The sequence below is a fragment of the Leptinotarsa decemlineata genome, unplaced genomic scaffold, assembly GCF_025532065.1.
Source record: "Leptinotarsa decemlineata unplaced genomic scaffold, Ldec_3_MD MMD2_tig00001719_RagTag_RagTag, whole genome shotgun sequence".
In the NCBI taxonomy this organism is placed as follows: domain Eukaryota; kingdom Metazoa; phylum Arthropoda; class Insecta; order Coleoptera; family Chrysomelidae; genus Leptinotarsa; species Leptinotarsa decemlineata.
The window spans coordinates 2,910,832-2,938,595 of NW_027412569.1; the positions used below are offsets into that span (position 1 = coordinate 2,910,832).

Consider the following 27,764-nt stretch of genomic DNA (forward strand, 5'->3'; position numbering starts at 1 on the left):
GTTTCTGATGAAATGATTTTTGAAACGTATTTTGATACTATTGATGAGGAGAAGGGAAGTGGAAAACCTGGAAAAAAATCAACTCAGAAGTATGGAATGATATGTTCATATGTTCACGAAATTGGAAGTAGAGACGAAATGAATTAGGGCCTGAAATTTTCAGTGTTGGTGCTGTCGTACCACAGTTTTATATTTGACAGACATTTTTTCAAATTTGCATTCTGAGTAATAGTATATTGTTCAACAAGTGAGAAAAATGGCATATTTCTCACGGGCGCAGAAGTTGGCACGAGCAAAAGGAGAGTGCCAAAATCAAGCGAGTGGAAAATAAGTCATTTTCTCACGCATTGTACACTGTACACTATAATAATACTTGTATGTCATTAAATCATTTTTATATTTCATTAAAAAAAGTAATTAACAGTTATATTTGAACAATTTTGTAAAGTATTTCCTGGTTTTATTTCAACATATTTTCGGTAATTGAAATATCAGCTGCGGTCAAAGTTGAAGTTGATGCTTCCACAGCATTGTTGTGTTCAGGTTCTAATGGCGCTGGAGGCTGAATGGATTCTACTATACTTTTTTTAAATTTCCATTTTGTTAGCTATGGAGTTGTCGATATAACATTCAGCAACATTGCTGGATTTCCAACCCCCATGGCGTTCTAAAGTTGAAAGATCTGCCCCTGCATTAACTAAAATAGTCGCAGATGACCTTCTATAACAGTGGCCAGTTGCAAAAATTTAGCTTTGTTTTTCGCCATGGTGCCAAATTTATTTATCCTCACAGGCTCTTTCGTACATTTGCTATTTTTGTAATTAAAAAAAAACGTTGTTTCATTTGTGCATTTTTGTAAATTTGGTGGAATTCTCCTGTGAGTATGAAATTTATAGGAACCTTGGTTTCAGTATAGGGTAATTTCATTAAAAGGGCCGAATTAAAATCTTCCATTTCATCAATTTTCAAATTTCGAAGTTCATCACAATGGCATGCCCCTATAAGGCCAATAGGTAAAGCATCCTGAAATCAAAACCAAACATTCATTTTTCGATAATAATTTGAACATTTTCAATTCATACCTTTATCAGCAAATACTTTTCATCAGGTTCATCTTTCAAAAAGTGTTGAATTTCTCCAGAAGTTAATGTTTCTGACTGTTTTGGAACATATTTTTCAATCAATCAATCAAACATTTATTGAATCAGTTTTCATTTACAATCACATTAGGCAAACATCATCAAAAATACTGGCTGATACAACAGGTCGAACTATTATAAAAAATCAAATACGAAGCATAACTTGAATAAAAATAAAATTACTGAGCTATAATCAACTTATGATTCAAGGAGAAACTCATCCACAGAGCAGTATGCTTTCTGCAATAGAAAAAGCTGCCTTTTGAAGACATTGATGTTTGAGGACTTAAGCTTATTATAAGCTTATTATATAGTTTAATACCACAGCACATGGGATGATTCTTCGATACTGTCAATCTACTATAAGGCTGATAAAGTTGAGGTTATTTCTGGTGAAATGCTCATGAATTTGCTCATTTCTAGGAATAATTGAATTATTGTTTCTTATATACATCAGAGTTTGGTAGATACACAAACTAGGCATTGTTAATACACTATAACGAATGAATAATGGCCTGCAGTTTGCACTTGAAGATGCCCCAGCCAGAATTCTGATTACCTTTTTCTGAATAAAAAACACTTCTTCAGCTAGAGCTGATAAGCCCCACTGTTCAAGACCATAAGAAATTACTGACTGAATTAAACTGTGGTATAAAAGCTTGAGAACATCAAGAGAGACTGTTTGTTTTAACCGACGAAGTAGGTAAATATATATGTTTACTGAGCTTCAGTTTGACACTATCAACATGAAACCTCCAGGTAAGTTTATTATCAATTCATATTTATGCTTAAAAAATGCACCTAGTTTCACCTATTTTGATATATCAATACAGTTTTCAATAATTAAGGTATTCCTCCGCATCGAGTACTGAGACCATAATGTTGATGATTTGAATCTTCTTGACAACTCTTCAAAATAAACTAACAAGGTATTTTCGGAACGAGAATACACCTTGGCTTTCATTTTCCAGTCCATGAAGTTTCTGTAAGTGATATTTATCTCTCGATGTGCTTGGTAGCAAATTATCGCAAACATCTATTGCTTTCTGTATTTTCCAACTCAAAATCTTCGTATTCCATTATATTCAATATTAAATGAATCTGAACTGTTTATACTATAACAATCAACAATAAAACCATTTCCGTTAGGTAAGTTGACAGCAATAATTATGCAGTGCTTTGGTTTTGTTGTTATGAAAACACCGACAATGGGCTACTTGGATTAGCACGCCAATCGTCGGCGTAGTGTTGTCAACACGGAGAACGTGTCATATCAATCTGACATGTAATAATTCATGACTGACTTGGGTTATCGTGATAATAGTGAGAAATTATTTCTCATTGTAATGTCGGATATTTCCCACTGCGTGATAAATCTTTCGTTTTGAACGTATGAAAGCGATGAGACACGTATGAGAGACACGTATGAGAGAAGTGACACATTGTATAGCATCCGTAGAAAAACGTTTTTTCCAACATGTTTCAATGGATTTCAAAATCGTGTGTAATTATAAAAAAGAGTTCATAGGCATAAAATCTGAAATTGCAATGAACAATGTAATATTCTAAACTGACTCAATACGTTTCAATATTTCAGGTAATAATAGTCACCTAGTATAATTATGAATGTCATACAGAAAATGTCAAATCCTCTCTTCTGCCAGTCTGTTAATAAAATCTTCTCGTGTGAGGTTTTCAACCATCTGCATCAGACGTTTCAAACCACTTCAGTATCAAAGCCCAATATTTGCAGAAACGGTAATGCGTTTCTGTGCCAAATAAGTTTCGTCCTTATCCTTGACATCGTACATATCTCAACAATGTAACCAATTTAAACTTCAGCATTACAAAAGCAACGTGGCAAGTGGAACAAAGGACAAAATCCAATTCGCAAAGTGGAATTGAAAGAGTTTGTCAGATGCGACGCGGGTAGACAAGGAAAGAAAAAAATTCTTCTGCAAACTATCCAAAGTTGCAATATCGAAATGGTCTCGAAGCTATTTGCATTTTTCTGTAATGAACTTTTTGGATAAATTCCAGAAAATTAGGATGAAAATAATCTGTTCAAAATCTGTTTTTCCGTTAATCAGCTGTCGCTTCCATACGAACGACAACTCTCAGAAGTTGAGAACTTGTGCGATCTAAGGACTGACGAGGTCTTACCTTTTAACGTGTGATTCCTAACACGGTTGCAGAATCATCCCAGCTTCAACCAGATAAATTATCTCGAGAAAATATCTGCTTGAGGCGGGAATCGAACCCACGATCTTCCGATCGTGAGTCGGACGCACTACCACCGCGGCCAATTCCACAACAATGATAATATGATAACAGTAGCTGATCTGGCAAACGTTGTTCTGCCACTCAGAAGTAATATCAGTCCCTCAATGATGTCTGTATGAAACACATCGTGTGCTGGCTTCGACAACGTATGACTTATCGCGTGCCGTTGCACAGCCGTGGTGAATTGAAACTGAAACTGAGGCCGATTTTGAGCGTGACTGGAATTTTTGTGTAACTCTTGATGAAAACGCGTTTTCTCTCTAAGAATCAGAACTTTCCAGCCCTGGTGTTATAAACCATGTACTTCTTCAATTTGGGAGATACCCGTACAGTCTTATTGTAAAAGCCGCTTGTCACTCCACAAACAATGGGCTTGTTTCATGTTATGGAAAATGATACTGGTTTGATTATAGACTGATCGAGTTAGGGGTATATTATACTTATTAAGACTAATTGGTCCCAAAATCTCTTTATATTTGCAGAAAAAATAATAATTCGAAAAGCAAGAATTCAAATTGGCCGCGTGTCTGTTGACCAATAAAATTGATCTTGTCTAGAGCGGAGTTGCAAAGTGTATTGGTTTTCAATATCCAATCACATATCTGATGATCCAATTTAACAGACGCCATTTTTGTTGTTGTTGTCAACTCGGTGTGACTACAACTGTTACAATTATATAATTAAAGAACGTTTTTTTGTAAAAGGTAGGTCTAGGCGGGTACCTATTTTGCTGCATATTCCGTGTCATTCAAAAAACATTTTTTTAAGTTATTTTTTTATTGATATGTTCTGGAGTAATTGTCCATTTCACTATACATATTTTTGCTTCTCTTTTCAGTCACCATACTGCTCCTTGGCCGAGATGAGAAATTAAATCAAAACTTTCCATCCTTCGATAAAAGACAAAGTCTGAAATGAATGTCATGTAAATGAAAGGGGCCTTTTAAATATACCACCTACCATTTCAATTTATCATTCTACATTTCGGTATTGCCAATTTTTCAAGTAAAATTCATCGATCATTTCAGAATCGACTCCTGGTAAGTTTTAGGGAGTCAGCTTCAACAAAACTAGGCTCAACATTCATTTTGAAATAATTTTAAGAAAAATACGAAGTTTGTGGAAACCATTGACATTAGAAAGAGCACATTGTCGCATACACTACGGAGGGCGCTAGCTCACTGGATGACAATATGGCTCATATACCAGTAACTTTGAATTTCTTATTTTTTGGTGGGTGGCATGAATGCATAATAGATTTATTTTATTAGGGTTCATGAACATTCGAAAACCATTTGAAAATACAGCTCGTTTAATTATATTCAGATATAACTTGTACAATATCAGTTATCAAGGCAAATATTATTGTCCATTTTTATGCTTAATTCGTGGATTCGAGCGATCTTATTGTTGTATATTTATTTGTTTGCTGGCTTTATTCTCAACAAAAATGAATGAATAATTACAGAAAATTAATTAGTTACAGAATGTATGTCATATCGGATCCATTCTGCTTGTTTTTGCAACATTGAGTTTCAACTTTTTCTAAGCTGACAGCTCGCGTAGGGACAATTCTTGTGCTGATTTTTCAATTGTGAGGAAAGTCACAAGAAAACAGAAAGCGCATTAGTGGGTTATTTCATATAACGAGTTTAGGTTCCCAAAGGATAAAATGATGAGAAAAAAAATGGGTGGAAGTATCCTTTTATTCTTCCCCGTGTTAGGAATCACACGTTAAAAGGTAAGACCTCGTTAGTCCTTAGCTCGCACAAGTTTCTCAACTTTTTTATGATAAATTTCGGTTGTACAGATTGAGGATTGTAGAATAAATTGAATATTTGAAATGATTCTTTAATCCACTTTGCTATATTTTTTGATTTTCATAACTGTATATTATTAAATGAATAATTTAGGTGAATATTTTGTGATCTATCGACTTTGTGTACTGATTTTAGATATAGAACTTATTTGCAAACATGATTTTTCGTGTATATTTCATTCCATGTGGAAACTATTTCATTATTTGAAACGTTAACTGGTTGATATACAAATAATTAAATTGATAATTATAGGCTTCGTAAATTTCAGGATTTGGCAATGTTGATTATTTCTATTGTTCCTATTGATCAATCGAACAAGAAGCGTAGGGGCGTGACGTCACCACTCTACCACATCCGATTTTTAATAATTAATTACGGGAAAACTACGTTACTTAGAGAGATGAAACGAAGTGCACTGTTTTTCAATTTTAAATTTCTATCAAGTGAACTATAAACCAAAAATCATGAAACAAGCCCATTCATTGAATTATACTTCAGCGAAAATAAACTAGTTCGAAACGGATCTTTTCCGGTTGTAACAATTCATCAAATTATACTCTGAAAACAAAGAACGAGTTCAAAATGGACTAACTTGCTGCTGTTTCCGTAGCGGCTGATGGTCAGTTCAATTTTATCTCTCACCCTTTTCCTAACCCGAGGTTATATACGAAATATGTTGGTTTTCGTCCCTTTGAAGTAACGGAAGTTTGTCAACCGTGTGCAACCACACGTTGGCAATTTCGTAACTCTCACCATGTCTTTCCTGAAATAATACAATATACAGAGTAGCGATAGAAATAAAAACGAATTTAAAAAGGGTTTGAAAATCATATAATGTTAGAAATGAAAAAGTTTTTGGATGTAAATTTAGAAACTCATTGAGATAATTTCAATTTATCGTTGTTCAGAAAGGTACTAACAGATTTGAAATGTAAAAAATATCCATGAATAGAATATTGAAAACTGATGAAGATACTAAAAACAACAGGAGCGAAATAGTCGGATTGATGGGTCGAAAAAATATAATGGAAATGGCCGATACTTGATGAAAATCCATAACTAACGTAGTCAAAGAACTGTTTTCACTGTTTAGTGAAAAACTCACAATGAAGTGTTTTTTTCAATACGTGAGTTGGAAAAAATTTGAACAAATCGAAACATGAAATTTAAAAATATGAGTAAGTCAATTTGTGAACAAAAATCATTTTTGTGACCTGACGTGGAGAAGAATTCCGAAATTTGTCGAAATATAAGCGAAGTGTCAACAGTATGGGTTGTTTTTCTGGATGGAACACAAGCACTACAGGAAGACCCTTGAGGCTCTCTCAGAGCGGTGCCTGTGCCAAAGTAGCGATTTACATTGGATATGAATCGCTGGGGATTGAATCCATTTGGAAAAACGTTCCATAAAAACACAGTTCTCCAGATGATAGAGTTTTAAAACAATGAAGTTCAAAGTATACTGAGGTGAACCTCAAAACGATGAGTAGCCACAGTACTTCGCGTATTTCTGATATGTACCGCTCTTGGTGGAAAAAAATGTGCCAACTTCAAGGTATTTTTGTGGGCAGAGCTTCATAATGAGAACAATACTCCAAAGAAGATCTGGTCTGAGCTTCATGAAACATCAAAAGTTGCTGAGGTGTGTACAGTTTTCTGGTTCAGAACAGTGTTTCATGCTTTTGGGAAGCAGCCTTTGCAATTCCAGCGACATGATTGTGCCAAGACATATTGGTGTTCATTTCAACCCCCAACAAAATTATCGAAGCAGGAAGCGACATTATCATATCCGGTTCGGAGACATTAATTTTCTTGAAGAATACCGATGTCTGGGCTTTTGTAGCATTGAAGAGGACCTGGTTACTCCACCCCAACTGGAGACCACTTTTAGATCCTCATTAAGATATGCAACCTCCTGCTGCCGGTGAAGATGTGCCTCCGTAGCCGATGTCCTGGGATCCTTATGGAATGAGTGTGCTTTGCCAGCAAAGCAAAATATTGTTTTCTTTATTGAGTCGTTGATATACAATGAGAGGAGGGTTGGTGACAATATGGATCCCTGGAGAACACCAGCATTGACGATGAATTCGAGAGATATCCATCGATGGCCACTTGCAGGGAACGCTCTTCCAGGAAGTTGAAGAGCCATACATAAACATTATCTGACAAGCCATAGCATCGAAGTTTGGCCAGCAAACCCTCATGTAACACACGGCCCAAGGCCTTAGAAATACCAAGCTCAACAGCTCTTGATTTTCCATGTTTCTCGATTGCGGTATTTCAAATATGAGTGACATGCGATAGAAGGTCGCCTGTTGATCTTTGTTTCCGAAAGCCATATTGATGATCACTCAAGATGTTGAAGCCTTCCAAATATTTGAGGATATGGTGGTTTACGACTTTCTCCATGATTTTTGAAATCACTGATAGCAGAACGACTGGTCTATACTCATTCGGAAGATTTCTCTTGTTCTTTTTGGAATAAGCTTAACGTGAGCAATCTTTCAACAAGAAGGGAAAACCCCTTTTTTGTAAGACAGGCTGAAAAGTCCACAAAATACTAGTGCCAGTTCAATGGCGCACTTTTTGAGTACGATGACGGGCACTTCATCAGGGCCAGACGCCTTGTTGATATTGAGCTCTTTCAAAATTTGTCTGACTAGACGCTGTCGAAAAGTAAATTTTTGGCATTGTGGATTCTAGTGTGTAAATAGTGGGTGGTGTTTTTCCCAGAAAATCAACTGTGGAGTGGGACGCAAATTGTTCAGCTAGTAGATTTGCTTTTTTTAAGGCTGTTGTTGCAATTTAACCAATTGCTTGATGAAATGAAAAATAAATGAATATAATACTGTGAACACAGCAAACAATGGAAAATGAGGAAACATTGAAATCGTGTTACTTCGAAATGTTCCAACTGGTAATATTAATAATCGGTTTTTAGTGATAACTGGTCTACTTCTGATACTTTGACAGTATTAATAGGTCAGTAATGTGCTTATCTCTCCTTCTTCTCTCATCTTGATGCACTTCAATGAGAAACTTTTCATTTCCCTCTTATGAATTTCAAATGTATCAACACTTCACAGATGGATCAAATACATCTTAAGGTTCTGGTGTAGGTATTTTCAGTCGCAGACCCAGGACAGAGTTATCTACCTGCCTAGGAAATTTTGCAACTGTATTTCAAGCGGAAATGTATGCTATTGAATTGTGTGCGGATAGATTGGATAAATCTAACCTCGTACACAAGTCAAAAACTGCCAAAAACGATTCTCCTCGATAGGAAGACTTAACAGATTGTCTCTGGTCTGAATTCCTGGCTATACTGGCCTGGAAGGCAGTGGAGCTGCTGACTCTCTTGCAAAGGAGGGGGCTGCAAGCGGTTTCATTGGACCAGAACCTGTCACTGGCATCGTTTTGGGCTTTGCCAAACAAACACTGAACACCTGGATGGCAAGAAGATTTATGGACTTCTGGCAGAATCTTCCAGGATTGGCGTTCATTTACCCTTCGAAGCTTGATACCAAACTGTTGTTGGACTACAGTAGGGATGAACTACGATGTCTAACACGCCTTCTTACAGGTCACTGTCATTTGAATCATTATATGCAGAGACTTGGACTATCGGAAGACAGTGTGCGTCACCTCTGTCTGGAAAATGATGAAACAGCAGAGCATATACTTTGTGCCTGCCCCGCTGGGGACCGAATCAGGTTCTTTGAGATCCTCACTCTTACCATCTGACCTGAAAGACCACTCACCATACAAACTAATCGGCTTTGTTAAGAAGCTGGGTTTATTTGGCCAAGTGTGAATAGGTGTTAGCCACAATAAACCCTTGTGGGTTGCGGTGAAGGGTCGAACAGACCCACTCACTTTAGAAGTACCTATCTATCTAGACTTCCCAGATAATTAAACGTGAACCCCTCGGTTCGTAAAACTTATCGCATACTCCATCTCTTATTTAAATACGAAAAGTACGCTAGACATGATTTTCTCAATTATTTTTTATGATTTTCAGACGAAAACAGAGTAAGTTGTGAATAATAATGATCTTAATTATTGTAATCAAAATCAAATGCCAAAACAAAAACTGAAATGATATCTAATAAAGACTCTTTTGAAAACCCTGTAGACGAGTAGAAAAAGCACTTTTTACAATCGCTAGAAATGTAATACTCTTTTCGACGCGCATTTCAACGATGAGTCGAGTAGACCAACCCACTTTGAACCTTCCTACCTACCTCTATTGTTGTGTATTTCCAATTTTTTGTTAAAAATCTAGCGGATTCGATAGTAGTGTATAGCTGGCAGAATTTTTAAATTCGGTCAAGCAATTTCTGGGTCTATCTATTACCAGTAAACTGTCAAAAGTGGAATATTAACTTATCGAAATATTATTTCAGGGGTTTCGATTCAAATTTAAAACATTCGTTTCACAAATTTTCAACAACTTAGGAAAAAGACATGTCCCTCAAGGATTTCATTCTGATAATGTAATCCACGAAACATCCAATAAACTTCATCCTCGGACATTATGTCATAGAATCTCAGTCGAAAGATTCTGGACAAACTTGATCCTAAGATACACAAACCGAATCGCAATCATGCAACATCCCGCCAACCTGTCCAGCTCGTTGATATTCTCATTTGTTGCAGGGTGGACATGTCGCAGGCCCACAGGAACGGCAGCTACTACCAGTGCTGCTCGGGCTTTTGCATCGATTTGCTCCAGAAATTCAGTGAGGAATTGGGCTTCACGTACGAGCTCGTCAGGGTAGAAGACGGGAAATGGGGTACCAACGAAAACGGCAAATGGAATGGCCTAATTGCGGACCTTGTCAATCGCAAGACTGATATGGTCCTGACTTCGCTCATGATCAACGCTGAGAGAGAGGCGGTGGTGAGTAGAATCTAATTATTTCCGCTTTCAACGTTCGTTACTGTTTGCTGGAGAAAGAGGTGTTCTCTACAGAGGATAACATAGTGGATTTAGCGAAGGAGTGGGTTATGTAGAGTACTATTTTTATTTCAAACGGACTTTGGAGAGATTATCAGTGTCCACAGTGTTATGATAACGATAATGATAATAACTTCATTCACATGAGCAAAAGTACATTCTTTTATGGCCGGTTTCACAATGTATGGTGATCTTTCCAGTCACTTAACCAGAGTTTCTCTGGTTAAGTGACCATTGCTGCCTAAATCGTTTCACAAGATTTATAATAGTGGTGGTCAAGTGACTATTGGTTGGTATGGACTTCTATAAGGTTGGCAATACAATTTGGTAAGAACAAACCCAAATATACCTAACATTTATTTGATATAAATAAGTGAATAATGATGAGAAGGAGAAGGTTTGACCAAAGGCTCCTGACAGAAAATCTGGAAAAAAACTAATTTTCTTCCTTTTAGCTGAAATCTATCCAATGATTGTCCATTTGAATCTATTGATGTCGGCGAACAAGGAAAAACAATAAAAATAGATTCCCTGAAAGGAATCAAATACTTGGGCGTCTACATAGACAGAAACTTAAGGTGGGACTCTCATATAAAATATACAATAAAAACTGCAAACGATGCTTCACAACTTCCGTTCCTTGAAAAATAACTTACCTCATAAAGAATAGTTCCCTAGTAGAGAGCCATTTGAGATATGGTACGACAGCACGGGGATCAGCTCTGCGTGTACACCTCAATCCGTTAGAGATATTACAAAGGAGATTCATGAAGTTGATCATGTTTAAAAGTTCACGTTTCTCGTCAGATCTCCTGTATAAAGAGTGTGAAGTTATGGATATGAGACAACTATATTACTATTGTACAAACGTGAAGTATCATTTCAGCAAAAATAAAGCATCATCACGAAACCACGACTATAACACACGACTTCGCGACCAACTGACCTATCCTACTGTTGAAAAGTCAATTTCCCGAAGAGCATATTCTTTCATGGCAACTAAATTATATTACACCGTACCTCACAAAATAAAAAATTCTTATTTCAAACCAATATTCAAAAAACAAATTAGAAAACACATTCTCGAAAGAGATAGACACTTTTATAAAAATCTGTTGGAGTAAAATAAATTAGTCACAGTCAAATTTATCCCAAAGTTGTATCATACTGTATTGTAAGTAGCATAATTTTATCCATATTGCCTAAGATTTCATCTATTTGTGCATTAATATTTTATTTTTATTGAACGTGTAATATTTGTCTAAGGTTTTATCTATTTTTCTTACTTTTTGTTTGTCTAATATTTAATTGGCCTATTTCATCTCAAGCTAAAATATAATTTGCTCAACTATAACACCAAATTCACAAAATTCAATAAAATGTTTTGTAGTTTCTACTCCATGAAGGCCATACATATTTTTATATAAATATTTATGTACTTACATATTCTTTATAACTTCTTGCGAAGTAAGAGCTCTGCACTTATCGCCAAACCACTTTGTTCACATATTTTGTTTTAATTGTACTCTAATCTGTATACGTTGTGAATAAAGTTATTATTATTATCATTATAATCATAGTGAGTTAGTCTTTGTGAGTGTTGAGTTATTATATTTTCTCAGATTTTACAGAGTTGAGTGAACTTATTTTTCGATACCAATTTAACTTCAATGGATACAACAAAAACACTAGGTGTTCAAACTTCACCTATGAAGAAGAACAACTACTTATAAATCTGGTGGATAAATATAAGGCAATAATAGAATGCAAAAAAGTAACACTGTGACAATTGAAAAAGAGTTTAATAGTTGTAATGGAAAAAACTCTTTCAGATCCCAAAAGAATTTGAAGGAGAAATATAATAATATTAAAAAGAGAACAAAACATAAAGGGACAGAAAAAAAAATTAATGTTACAAACTGGTGGGGGAAGTTATAAACCACAACCAGAATCATCTGTAGACATTGCGATGAAACATATTCTCAGGGAGCAACTGACAGGGATATAAAATAGTTATGATTCTGACAGACTGCCACAGCTCACTGTACCTGTCACAGCAGTGAAAAATATTGTTGAAGACCAGCCGTCAGGGCTGATAAATGATGACTGTGGCAATTTGGCTGAACCCACTTAACCTGACATCGAAAATGTCGAAGTGACAGAGGTAGTTCTTGATCTTCCGATAATGAACCATAACTATGTAAACCCAATTTCTGAGGCTAGCTCGTCATCAAAGAAACAAGATTGGTCGTCTCACTAAAGTAGAGATCTGAAATTACCAGTAATTCAGAAGTTGACGAAGGAAAGAAATGTGAGACAAATAAAGAAAACCAGTTTCAAGAGAGTAATAACGAATCCACGTAATGAGCTGATTGAGGAAAAATTAGCGTTTGTCAGGTTACAAAAAGAAAAATTTTTAGAAGAGCATTCTTTGAGAATGACTCTTCTCAATAAAAAAAGGAACTTGTGGATAAAAAACTGGAATCAATGTCGTAAAAATATTGTGCAGAATTATTTTAATTTTAACATTTTGAAGAATAAAGTATGTGGTTTAAAAAATATATTACATTATTTCCTTTTATTTGAGTTTATTACTAGAAATAATACAGTCCAAGTAACACAGAAATAGTATTAAAAATGTTGAAATGTGTTTTTCAGTTAACCAGCTATCGTCCCTCTAGGAAAGATAACTCTCAGGAGTCGAAACTTGTGCGAACTTAATCGATTATTGATTGGATAATTCGAAATGAAAGTAATCGACCATTCAATTATTATCATAACTCGATATAATTCAATGAATGATTTAGGTCATACTGAAGAAGACATGTTTGAAGATCATTTGAACGTCATACCTACATTTGAATACATCTGTAGTACTGCTCATTAGTGTTCTTTACATCTCCATTTTGGTTAACTATCGACAATTATTTCGATTATGCCCATCACTACTTGAGATCGTTGGCTAAAAGTCTCATGAAGAATTCTGAGGGTTACAGACAGTTATTCTTAGTTATTTTGAATGTACACATTGTGTGTAACATTCAGTATGAGAAATATTTTTCAACACAAAGTTAGGGATTTGAAGGGGTTCAGAGAGAACTAAAATACTCAACAATGTTTGAAGTTTATTTACAGAACATTACAAGTTAACAAAATAATTGATCAAAGTATTCCAAACTATATTATTATTATTATTAACATGCACATGTTGCATATTTGGTGGCTCATTGATATTGGCTAGATTAATAAATGCCTCTTGTTCAGCATTCATTTCAGGCACTGGTTCATTTTCGTCGCATGCAATGTTATGAAGTATAGCTGTAGCAACTATTATGGCTTGAACTGTTTCTGAAGATACTCTCATTCCCATAGAAAGTGCTGGGAATCTACGCTCCCAAGCCCCAATTTGTCTCTCTACAACATTGCGCTTTCTTATCTGGGATTCGTTGAATAAGGCCTCTGCTTTGGTTCTCATTTCTTGAAGGGGGATTATAAGGAACGGCTTCAAAGCATAAGCAATATCCCCCAATATAACAGAATCACCATATAATCCATTCTCAAATGATTGGTATAATCTAGAATTTTTGAAAATGTGCGAGTCATGAGATGATCCAGGCCATCTAGCAACAATATTCCTGATTTTCAAATTTGCATCATCAACAACAGTTTGGATATTTAATGAAAAAAACTGTTTATTTTTTGTTACCACCGAAAGTTACTCAAAATCATGTAGTATTGTAACAAGAACCTAATATTTTTATGATATCAAATCACAAAACATCAAAATAAAATAGGTATTTTGAAACAATCCTATCAATCCTTCAATCATATTTTCCATAAAAATATACTCACAGTAATTCATTAGAGTCTTTTTTGTTTAAGTGCTTACGCAGATCAATTTTTTTTTAAATTGTCTATGTCTTGGAAAATCATTTTCGATGCCTAGGTATTGAAAATGTTACGATATATGTCACTAAACTGATATTCAACTCCAATCTGGGAGTGTGTGCAACAATGTATTATACACAAAAATATCAGTGAATGGAAGATGTTTATGTTTCTTGAAAACTTCCTTGCATGATTCAGAAGAAGAGGTGACTGAAATGTTTTTGAAATATAGAGAGTCTACCCATATCAGATCACTATCCCCAAGTGAATATTTTCACACTCAATCTCAAAAATGAAAATATAATACAATGAGTAATCACTTCAAACTGATGACTCTTCGATGCAGCAGTTCGTGAGATCTTCTAGAAAGTTCATCCATGAATTTCATCCCGTTTGAGTTCCTCAGTATATTTTCCCAGAAATTCTTATGTATTTCATTGAATAATTTCCTGATCTGTTCAAGTTTGATAGATTTTGATACCTCTACTAGAATATGCAAAATTCATACTGTTGAGCCGATTGTTTGTGGTAACAATGCAATGGAAGCCCTTTTTGCAGTCTCTTCAATATCATCGGAAACACACAATTCCTCAATATTTTTTTTCATTATGCAAGACATGAAAACAGAACAGTTGTACAAAAATTCGTGAAATTGCTCAACTCGCTACGCTCGTTCCGTTTTCACTCACAAAATAAAACCTTACTTTCAACACTCATATCATAAATAGCTATTTCTATCTAGTTGAAAAATTACACTCCCTTTCGTGAAATAGCTATCACAAACTCATCTACTATTCACTATTCTGATAAAGTTCACACCCGGGACAAAAACTTGCCAATCTCTAGAAAAGCCCCAAAACTTTTATTTTGAATTCCAGAGCTGTTCCTGGATGGTTGTCTGTGAATTTATTACTTGTGTCCTACCTTTTCTGATCCCTCCTATGCAGTTTCCATCACCAAATCCGGAACTCCATATCTCATGTACAAACTTTTTCGATTTCGTCCAGCAGTAGCGTTTATTGAAAGTTCGATATGTTCGTCAAGCGGGTTCTTTCATGGCCAACACATCCATGTAACTCGAGACTAGATATTCCAACTGAATTGGACAAACGATTCGACGGCTTTTACGAAACGTATTTCCACTACTGAGGTTGAAGATTCGAATATGGTGATTGAATTCATCACTACGTTGTCATAAAGTTTGTGGGAAATATTCACCTTTCGGAGAGACTACAGGGATAGAATAACAGCAAGAGTGAGTTTAAATATGCCTTACGGAATTCCAATGCAGCAACTACTGCTACGGTACAATTATTGTCTGCGGAATCAAATATGTACAATGCAATACAAACTGTTCACTACTGTTGGTATTTCTTTGCAACTAGAGTTGAAGATTTAAGTTCAACCTACAATTCATACCGTTAAAACGATATTTTTTACGTTATTCTCTATAGTAGAATTGTGGCTCATTCCAGCCTCCTATAAGAAGAAGACCAATGCTAGTTTTAGTACTGAACTGAAACACATTTTCACAGGGCTTCACCAGAAGTCTGTGACGATATACATTTTTTTGATTCCTTCATTTTCGTAAATTCACAGTTCCAATTGCCAGTTTGAGTTTCGGGATGATTTATTTGTGTTGGGGTTAGGTTAGGTCCGAAGTAAGTGGATCTATTCGACACTCTGCTGCAATCCGCAGGGGTTTATTGTGGCTCACACCTACTCACACTCGACCAAACCCACCTTCTTAACGAAGCTGATTATTTTGTATGATGAGTGATCTTTCAGGTCACATGGTAGGAGTACAGCTCTGCTGAACTCTAAAAACCTGATTCAGTCCCCAGCGGGGCAGGCATAAAGTATGTGCTCTGCTGTTTCATCATTTTCCAAACTGAGGCGACATACACTGTCTTTCGACAGTGACAGTGACCTGTAAGAATGCCTGTAAGACATCGTAGTTCATCCCTTCTGTAGTCTAACAAATATTTGCTATTGAGCTTTGAAGGATGAATAAACACCTTGGAGTGAGCCAATTCTGGAAGTTTTTGCCACAAGTTCATGAATCTTCTTGCCATCCAGGTGTTCAATATTTGTTTGGCAGAGCCCGAAGCTATGCCAATGACAGGGTCTAGTCCGATGAAGCTACTTGCAGCACCCTTCTTTGCAAAAGAGTCAGCAGCCTTTTTGCCTTTCAGGCCAGTATGGCCAGAAATCCAGATCAGAAACAATTTGTTGAGTCTTCCTATTGAGGAAAGTCGTTTTTGGCAATCTGCTACCAATTTAGACGTTGCTCGGTAGGAGCCAATAGCTTTCAACGCAATTTGTATTAACTTGTGTTTTAGGTTGGATTCTTCCATGTCTCCGCACTCAATTCAACAGCGTTTGAAATATAGTTGCATATGTTCCTAGGTTGATATCTCTGTCCTGGGTCTGCGACTGAAAACATCTGCACCGGGACCGGTACGTGTTTTTGATCCATCTGTGAACCAACAACTATTTGCTCTCAATATTTCCTTCTCCCAGAGGATCCAGTCCTCTTTACTCGTAGTACTTTATAAGGCAGTTCGTAGTTGACAGTTGGGGTCGTGAAGTCAGAGGTTATTTCTAGAATGCTGTGACTTCCAGTGTCAACCAAAGGTCTGTTGCACTCTGCATTGAATTGATTTGTGCAATTAACAATGTGTACTGCATATATGCAGTCCATCTAGAAATATTGAGAGGAGGTAGGTCTAGATGGTTGTCCATGGCCGCTGACGGTGTGTTACTGATGGCCAGATAAGTCTGTCTCTGTGAGACAAAGAGCTACGCCTGGACCGTTTTCCGCTGAGTCTTCGGCCACCAGGCAATTGCATCATAAGTGATCATTGGTCTGACAATCATCACACAAATCCAACCCCAAGTTTCAACACAAATCCTTTGACATGTCCATAGAGACAGTCTGACTTTCTGTAAAACTTTGTCTTCCATTGAAGGAAAGTGGCGTTAGATTGTCCAATTTTCTTCTCCTGGTGAAGGGGATTGTCACAGTTTTGCTGGAGTTGACAGACATCTGCTTCCTCTCAGACACCAAATGTGAACAACGTCCATCGTGCTTCGGAGGATGTTACAAGCTACCCTTTCCAACGTGGACCTTGCTAAGATGACATGATCATCTGCATAAGCTTGCAGATCTGACCCTGAACCTAATGGCCTCGTCTTGTCGTAATTGCAGTTCTGTTTACCAGCATGGCATAGATCCAGCCAGTTATGGTCGATTCTATACCTTTCCTAGATAGAGACGACCCTATAGATTTAGGCAGTGAATTGTCAAATGCTACTTCAATATCGAGAAATACAGCAACCGCAATCTCCTTGTTGTCAAGGGTTTGGGAGATTTTCTCCTCAAAGTTGTTCAATGCTAAATCTGTCGATTTGCTAATTTGATAAGCATACTGGTGGTTATTCAGGGGGGATGCATATAATTATATTATTTGTGTTCTCAAAATTCAAACGTAACCACTGAATCGAGAGTTTGTTCAAAAATACATAGTTACAATGATAAACAAGAATAAAAATTTGGACTGTGGAAAGTGAGTGTACTCCTTCAGAAATTTATAACTTGATCACTTATTGATCACTCAATAAAATTATTAAATCTGTTGAAACTAGAACTATGGTTCTAGTCAGCACCTGATGATGCTGATTTGATTAGCGAAACGCATCTTTCTGAATCGTGAAAAGTTATTCATTACATTAATTTCACTTCAGAGGTAACAATTCTACAAATTGAAGTGAGAGCAATTTGAAAATCAAATAGTAGTTTTCTGTATAATTTTCTGTGAAGCAGTTGGTAGAACGCGGAAGTTACCAATTGGAGTACAGGGTTCGAATACCACAGATAACACAGGTTTGCGAAAAAAAATTTATTGTTAGCTGCATGAGATATTTTTACTTAATTATATGTTTTAAAGTGCGCTGATTTTGAAAGTGATGGCCATTTTTTTTCTATCTCATAAGGATTTTTTGCAAATTCAAACAAAAAAAATTGATTAAAACACTCCTTTATTCAAAATTTTCAAACAATAAATATTTTTTTAAAGCAAATGAAACATTATTTTGATACATATACTTATTCATGTTCTTTATGAAACCTCTTCTTCTTTTCCTTGATACTTTGACGAGTAATTTTCCGATTTCCATCTTCAGTTTCTCGCTTGAGCAGCCAACAGTAGTCAGCAAGCATAGTGAGATCCCATCGCCCATGGTACCTTCTCTCAATATCACGGATATCCTGGTGAAATCGCTCCCCCTGCTCTTCACTGTGAGCTCCCAGGTTTTCAGGAAAATAGTCTATGTGAGAGTGTAAAAAATGGACCTCCAAGCTCATCTTGCAGCCTTGAGCTTCATATGCTGCTAGCATCCGTTGCACAATGGTTTTATAGTTAGGATCCTTAGTATTTCCCAAAAACTTTCGTACTACGTCCTTGAACGATACCCAAGCTTCTTTTTCCTTCTCATTCATAGTTTCCACAAATGAAGGGTCCGTTCAAAGTTTTCTTATGTCGGGGCCGGTGAAAACTCCCTCTTTCAACTTTGCTTCTGATAGCTTCGGGAATTTTGTGCATAAATATTTGAAACAGTCTCCATCCTTCTGCAGCGATTTTACTAATTGTTTCATCAACCCCAATTTGATATGGAGAGGGGGCAACAAAACCTTTTCTGGTGTTACCAAGGTAATGTTTTCAACATTTTTCTCTCCAGGTTTTAAAGTTTCTCGGGATGGCCAATCACTTTTTTTCCAGTGCTGTTCTCTGGCTCTGCTATCCCACAAGCATAAGAAGCATGGATATTTGTTGTAACCTGCCTGCTGACCCAAAAGCATTGTGTATTTTGAAGTCCCCACAAATCATCCATTGATGGTCTTGATACTTGATTTTTTCCAAGATAATAGCCAAATCGTTATAATCTTCTTTCATATGCACAGAATGTCCAATCGGAATCGAGGCAAATTCATTTCCATTGTTTAATAATACTGCTTTAAGGCTAGTCTTAGATGAGTCAATGAATAGGCGCCATTCAGATGAGTCATATTTTATATCATAGCGATGTATGAGTTCTTCCACATTATTGCAGAAAACTAAATTTCCTTCTTTCGAGAAAAACTGGGTAAATTCTTTTTCTCGATGTCTGTACCAGTAGAAAGAAGTGCCAGCTGATAAAAGGTTTTTATTTTTCAATCTAGAACCTAACAGTTCGGCTGCATCTTTTGAAAGACATAAGTCTCTTACTAAATCATTGAGCTCACCTTGACAAAATAGTTGAGGCCTTTCATCTTCGTCAAAAGATAAATCTGAGCTTGATTCACCCGGAGGAGGCAATATAGCTTCGTCCTCCAACTCACTAGGGTATTCATCCAAACAGGAAGGTGGCTGCGGGATAGATATCTCGAAGCTATGGGGCACTGGACGTATAGCTGAGTCAAGATTAGGATAACTTGTGTTTCTTTTGTTTTTTGAATTGAATCCCTTTACGTCAACTGAGCAGAAGTAGCAGTCAGTGGTGTGATTTTTCTGCTCACGCCATATCATAGGAATTCCAAATCCAAATGCATTTTTCTTTCCCTTAAACCACAAACGAAGATCTTTTTCGCATCTTCTACACACCTTATGCGGGGCCCATGGTTCATCTTGATCACCAATTTTTAATTTAAAGTAGGCAAAATAAACTTTCCTTGCAAAATCACTTATATTTCTCTGTTTACTTTTAATAGCGAATTCTCCACAGATATAACAAAAACTGTTTGGAGAAATAACACAATCCCTTGTAGCCATGATTAACAGACAACAGCACTGTTCACTTGAATATCAGTATGTCTACTGAGAGCTTTTCTTTGTTTCAAGCGATATACACTAGGCGTCAATTGAAGGTATAAATGCAACTTAATATGCTAGAACTTATTTTGCGCCAAAATAACGGGAAAAGATTGTAGCAGAGAATAAAAAATGAGAAATCAAATCAAAGAAGAAATGATTACCGCTCTTTTTTTTAAATTATGTGCTTAAATTTTAGTTTGCATATAATTGTGTAAAAGTGTACGTCATTTGACTTGTCTCAACATGTTCAAACATTCCCTGTCTCACCAACAGCTCAGGTTGTTTTTCTCCATCATCAAATAAAAATCATATAGGTTTATTACCAATGAACATAGATACTGCAATATACATAAAAACTGATGTGATATAATGATTTGAATATTTTTTCTGTTTTTGGGAGGTCAAAATCTGTAAGAAAATGTAAAAAAATCCTATGCAGTTTTTTGGTCGCAGACCTGTGTAATCCGCAGTTCTTTAATTTTTTTTCAACCATCCAAACTTCAAACTATGCAATGGTTTGAAATGACAATGAAAGGAAATATTTTTGGGTGTCTTCAAAGACACCCAGATAAAGAGAATACCACTCTTATTCGCAATATTCCTCACCAATGAATCTCATTTTTGAATATTCTGTTATGAGTCATAGAAAAAAGTATTCTACTCGAGAAAAAGTGTCATTACTCGTTAGAATGATTTACGAGGAACTTCATTCTCACGAGTGATAACCATATTTCTCGCTCTTTGAATAATACAATATTTTTAGATTGGGGCACGTTATGATAACCAGAAAATTGTTATTTGGAAAACTTACTACAAAAATTTTAATGGAATATTTGTCATGATGTTGATTCACTTGGTATTCTCGATATTCTATTCGTGTTGGGGCCACCGACAGAGAGAAATATCAAAAAATATTTCTTGAAGTTCCGAAGGCAAATCGACAAATGGAGGTCGGTCTGGGTGAAATTCCAAATCCCAGACGGACAAAAAAAGTCTCCAGTGTTTTTCAATCGAAGCGATACACTCAATTCATTTCTGTTCGGGATTGGTTAAGAAACTCATATGTTTTTGTAGGTGAGAAAGATGAGAAAACGATAACATATTTTATGAATATCTCAACTAATATTATTCTAGGTGCAAGTTCATGCGGAGAATCAGCAAAAATTCCATTTATTCTATCCGAGGTCGAACCCCCAGACATATAAAAAGTATCCTGCAGTCTCTCCGCATTGAATGCTGAAGTCAATTAGATTTCATTCAAGGCTTGTTGAAAAGTTTTGTTTGGATTGGGGAACAATAGAAAATAATTGAGAAAATGATGAAAGCTCCGTTTATGAAGAGGTTTGCGTTGGAAAATCAGCTCCAGATTTAAGAATATTTGTAGACCTTGTTGTCTAGGATCCCGCTGCAGAATCACTACGTCCATAGCATGATTAACCAAACACAGATTTTTACATACATTTGTGAATAGAAGAATACATTCACGACAGGGTGCCAGTCAAAATGTGGCCGCAAATATTTTTAATTAAAAAAAGGGAGTGTGTTTCGAACCCCACGATTGAAGTAAAACTTCTTCAGCTTCATCTATATGTATGTATGTACTCACAATGGCTATATCGTGGAAACCAAATGAAGTATGAGAAATCTGAAAACAAAATTCATAATAATTGAATAAATATGAAAAAAAAACAATTCGAATTAATGAAGAATTATCTTCAAAATCGGTTTTTCATTGGAAAACATAACTGAAACATTTCAGATAAATTTTCAGCTAGGTCAGGTGTATCACAAGGATCGAATCTAGATTGTCTTCTTTTTGCTGATGATTTTAAACTCTTCAAATCAGTCCAAACAGTGCGAAACTGCACATATCAGCGAAAGGATATTAATAACATAACAAATTGCAGTTTGAAGAATGAATGTAAGAGTTTTATTGTATTGTCGGAACTCAGTACTTGCTTTGCTTATCACGAGAGGATTTATCGCTGTTTCAACCAACCCTATTTCATCCAAATAATAAAAAAACTCATGTAAAACTGAATGAAAGATACAAAGAATCACCAAAAAACTCACATTATACTGCTACTTTGCAGGAACGATCAAAAGGAGATGTGCTGCATTCTTAAAATGCTCTGGAAACGTTTCTGAAGAGTGATCAATTAATTCTGAATTAATTCTCAATACTTTCTGTTGATCTTGACCTCCCTCAATATTTATAAAGATTGCAAGGTTGCAACTTTCCTCTAGTTACCTTACTAAGGTAAAATGCTTGATACGCATCCGTACAACTTTGCGTATTTGGAGATTGTTTTATATTTCCATATCCTGTAATCGTATTAATTTTGATGTCTATGAACTTGGAATTTCAAAAGATGGAATTGTGAATACTGAGTGTTTTTGTGTGGTGTTGAAACATTTTTCAATTCATGTATTTGCTTGAATGAATTTGAATTATTTCATGAGTATTTTCCATCCTTCCAAGTGATGAAGGGTTTCGTAGAGGGTTGACCCGGCTCTTACTCCATGAACTATTCAGTAGCTTGATTTTCCCAAATAAAAATATTGGCGGCCCCTTTTTGACTGTCAACCTGTCATAAATGTATTTTCCTATTCATAAATGTATGTGAAAATTTGAGTTTGATTAACTACGCTATGAACGTAGTGATTTTGCGGCGGGATTCTGTACTATTGGTGAGAAGATGTAATTTCGGTCGCGAGTTTCACGGAAAAGTGTGCCAGTAATTTTTCAATACACTGGAGTGTTTTGAGTTTGCTTCAGGAGAAACTCGCAAGTGTTATTTTCTCACGAAATCAATTCAAATAAATCTGTCTATTTTTTCAGTAACCCCCCCCTTCAAGGAACGACAACTCTCAGAAGTTGAAACGTGTACGAGTCGAGGATCAACGGGTTTTCACTGTTTAACGTACGATTCCTAGCGTATCTAATGTAATCGATTATTATATAATTTATCAGGAAATATTATCTCCTTCATGAATCGATAAGATTGGATATTTCCAAACTATTAAGTGGATTCGGAAAATTGGTACAATCCTTGAAATGAAGAATAATCACGAACTGGTCGACAAGTTTTGGTTTTGAATATGATGAATGTTTTATCCATCGCCAGACAGTTTGGGAGGAAATCAAAACCGTTTTATTTCATTATTAATTGGCAGATATATAGAAAATTATTCAATTTGGACTCGAAAATAATTGAAGAGTGGCTAAATTCCACACATATTTGTTATTCACTTATTTCAACTTTTATCATTATTGAAGTTATTCAGTCTGCCAACAAATTTATCAAAAACTATTGGGTGGAGAGAGACATAGATTATGATTGTGAGCAAAAAATCTCCATTATTGGAAATACGGGGAGGCCTTTTCAGTCACACAAAATATTATAGTCAGTCAGAATACTATAACGTTACTCTATTCGTTTTCGAAAGAGCGCTACCAACTTATATTCTAAGAACGGATGGTCTTCTGATAATTCCCCAATAGATATTTCAGTTATCTATCTAATACTTTTTCATTTCTAGAAATCGAATCAGCCCTGCTAGAGTAATTACCAGCTTTACATTCATTTTATTGATTTGCGATTATATATTAATATCATAATTTCGATCAAAATGCACGCATAACTCATTCTAATTCATTCCAAAAAATGTTCACCATTCCTTTTCTAACAATGATGAAATCTGTTAACAAACTCATTTATCATTAAGTTATCTAATATTTTTGAGGTGATTTAATTGGTATCACCTTTCATTCAATAATGTATTCAAGTGACTTGGGGTAGCACCTTTCATTCAAGAATGTGTTCAAGTGACTTGATACATTTGACTCCATCGAAAGCGGAACATATCAGAAATACGTGATGGACTGTGGCTGCTCATCGTTTTGAGGTTCAACTCAGTATACCTTGAACTCCACTATTCAAGAACTCTTTCATTTGGAGATCTGCGTTTATGTGAAATAAACTTCCTGAGAATGTTTTTCCAAATGGATTTAGTCGTCAGCGATTCAAATGTAATGTGAATCACTACTTTACCACAGGCAGCGCTATTAGAGCGTCTCAAGAATTCTCATATAGTGCTTGTGTTTTTGCACAAAAAAAACTGAACGATTCACTTCAGGTAAACTAGTGGGTCATTCTAAGGGAGCACTGTCACCTTTCCTCTGCTTTAGATATTTGTCATGTAACCAGCCACTTTTTAACGAACTTGTGGTGATGAAGAGATACCTCTCTGAAATTGCTAGGTGGTGAGATTCAAGACTTTTGTAGTTGATGATTGTCTTCAGATGGAATTGAAATGTTTTCGATGAGTTGGTTGTTTTTTTTTTACTGGAGTTGCACCGTTGATACAACTGAGTGTTCAGAACTTCTGTAATATTACCATTATCTGCAGATAGTACGGTATTCTTCTTGTCAGCATTCAACTGTTCAAGAACTGCCCACTGATTCCTTTTTCATCTTCTCCGCTACCTCTTGTGGCAATATCCTGATGGATGACCCGATATTGGCCATACGTCTTCGACAGGAAGTTTAAAGGTACCACGACGAAACTTTCTCCTTCAACAAAAACGATATTATCATTTTCAGTTAAATATTAACCGATTGATTGACTATAGTCATAATTCTGCGAAGATGGTGGTGAAGCCGAAAAAGAGAGGCGATTGAATTTCTTTGAACCTGCAGCCGAATGGTACTCTGGTCAGCTTCGATGTCGTTTCTATCTTCACCATGATAACAGATCAAACGAATTTTCTCAGAGGCACCACACATCAATTCGACCATGTTTCCATCACTCAATTGATTTTTTAATTTCAAAATAGCCGCACCAATCACGAGGGGTTATTAGCGGAGCAACAATCGCATATAATTATATTTACCCAATATATGAATATACTTCAAGAAAGTTGATAGAGAGTTCAAGTTCATTACTTCTAATGCAGAATTGAGATCACTGGGAAGTCATATTCAAAAACTGGGCACTTCACGATTATGGGCTTCATACTATTGATATCATTCCACAGCATAATTTTCTCCATAAGGTGTTGGTGGGTTAGTCTTGTGTTTCCAATTTTGAGATGAGTAAGAATGACTTGATATCTTCTTTGGGTCGATTGGTAGTGCTGGAAGTGCATGTCGGGATTTATTCCTCGTATTTTATTTGTTTCCAAGTGTTTGTTAGTAGTTTTCTTATTGTATTGAAGTAGTATGTGTGTGTAATTTATTCAAACATAGGTACAGTAATATTGCGAAAGACTGCATCGTCTTTCTCATTGCCTCTGATTCCAGTATGAGAAGGTTTCCAGAATAGCTTAATACATTTTCGATTCTGCATAAGCTTGATCAACCTTTTCTCAACCCAAACAGGCAATAAATTGCTTGGGTAAAGCTGTCTGACTCCATTGATTACGCTAAGAGAATATTTCAGTCTTTCACAGTGTGCTAATTGAATGAATGACTGTTCATACGAACGAATGGTTGCAAATTCCTTCAATGAAGTTTTCGGGAAGAAATAGCTCAGCATCACCCATCAAAACCTATTTGTTGGATTCGTTATGGTAATAACACTTCTGTTATTGGAGGCTATGGGGAGCGAGCATTCAAACAGTTTCTCCAACACATCGAATTCTTTCACGCTCGCATTCAATTCAGTTCGCAAAAAAAATCGAGGAAAAATACCCTTTCGCAATGTGCTGGTCAGACGGTCAACTGACGGAAAACTATGTCACATACTTTATTGCAAACCTACTGTTTCTGATTGGTATCTCAAGGGAGCTCAAACCACCATCTGAGACAAAAACATGCTATGATGAAAACCCTTCTTGAAAAGCAACTTCGTTAACTGTCCAAGCTCTACAGATCAGTGAGTTTGCAGCACAAGAAATCAAATGAGGCCTCACTCCCAGATGAAATACACCTTCAACTATAATCGGTGCCGGACACAGTCTAGCTGCATTGGAAAATGGTTTTGAAGTCTAAACAATAAGACCATTTACAAGCCAATTAATCAACTAAGCAGCACTATCAAATAAAAAAGTATACTTTCAAAGAAGCTTCTCTACTTACTCAAGTATATAATCAGACAAATGATTCAAACGACGTTTCCACGCAACTTGGACAAGGAACAAGGAAAAATTTAGACAGTGGGGGTAATCACAATGCAATATTAGATACCTTCCATTCACCTCAGCGTACTTTGGCCAATGTAAGACTAAGACGTCAAATAAAACCTGTAAATCGGTAAATCGGTAAGAGTATGGAAAATTTCAATTTTTTTTTAGAGGTTTTTTGTAGGAAAGAATTATTGTAGTGTATTGATTTATTGTACCACCCAGTATAGTAGTTCATATCGGATGGCGTTAGTTTTTAGGAAGAGATAAAAAACGAGCATGTATGGGCAGTATGTATGTAGTCGATGGAGAATAAACACCTATTCAAAACTACGAGTGATTTCAATTATTGGTATCAAATCCCATTACAGCTTCATCAATGAGGTCTCCCACCTCCATGGGTGCACTTGCAGTGCTCGTTGGTCACCATAGAAATCGCATGAAACTAACTTGCAATCGGCGGAAGTAAAATTTACCGCATATTATATGAAACTGAATATACAAACATTTTCAAAAAAATTGGTTTTGGGAAATTTGTCAACCTACCCATTTCAATCCTCCAAATTGTTTTGGTTCCAGGTGGATTTCAGTGTACCGTTTATGGAAACGGGCATAGCGATTGTGGTAGCGAAACGAACCGGAATTATTTCCCCGACTGCATTCCTGGAACCGTTCGACACAGCTTCCTGGATGTTAGTGGGAATAGTCGCTATTCAAGCTGCCACATTCACCATATTCCTTTTCGAATGGCTGTCTCCCAGCGGTTTCAATATGAAGGTGTCGTTCAATCAGGTATGTATAACAGCAGGGGATTGTCACGTTCATTGTGGATCGTCAATTTTGGTATGTCATGCTGAACATGCTAACGAGATTGATAATAATGATAACATGAATGAATTCACAAGAATTTCAAGAATTGTTATTTGAATTCTAAATAAGTAATAATGAAATAATTATGATATACCTTATTGTCATTAAGAATACATCTTGTGAACAAAGCTTGTGAAAAAAAATATGAATCTAAGTATAGAAATATAAAATGGAAATAAAAAAACACCTACAAAAAAAGTAAAATTGGATCATACACAATAGTTCAACGTCAAAATTTTGTATAACATGGTTGTGTGCAGATTTGTTAAAAAATATTTTCAACACTTATATATTACACATATAAACATATATAGTTGTATATAATATTACATAAATGAACACACCCATTACACCAGACAATCAATAATTCATATCCAAACAAAAATATAAACAAAAATCGTATATAACCTTTATTAAAATAAGCACATTTTGTCACGTAAATTTATCATTTTAGAACTCTTGCAAATTATAATGGGGTCTATCAGCCAGAAAAATTTTTACTCTTATTCTGAACACTCTGTTGCTCAAATTTGCATCTTATATCTGAGGACAAATGATTAACATGTGCTATAAGAATTGCATGAAGCCCCAAATAGGGACATATTTTTGTAAATGAGGCAAACCGATTCCAAAATGATTTGTTGAAATCTTTTGCTCAAGGAATTTGTATCTGCATGAATCTCAAGGTTTAATCTTATACATATACCACATATACATATAGCCAGTTTCTGCAGTACTGATACAGACAGAAGTGCTGATGAATTGCATACTCCACAAAACAGTATTCAACGAGGGCGTAATACACCGTTCTGACAGTTTTGATTC

At 35.9% G+C, this 27,764-nt stretch overlaps 1 protein-coding gene across 1 annotated transcript in view; it reads left to right on the plus strand.

The window, feature by feature from the left end:
* Nmdar2 (glutamate ionotropic receptor NMDA type subunit 2) overlaps positions 1 to 27,764 on the plus strand; it is a 521,025-nt gene that overhangs the window by 420,697 nt on the left and 72,564 nt on the right. Inside the window, 2 exon segments of the mRNA XM_074176310.1 lie at positions 9,902 to 10,145; positions 26,649 to 26,861. Of these exon segments, the coding sequence (XP_074032411.1) occupies positions 9,902 to 10,145; positions 26,649 to 26,861 (457 nt within the window).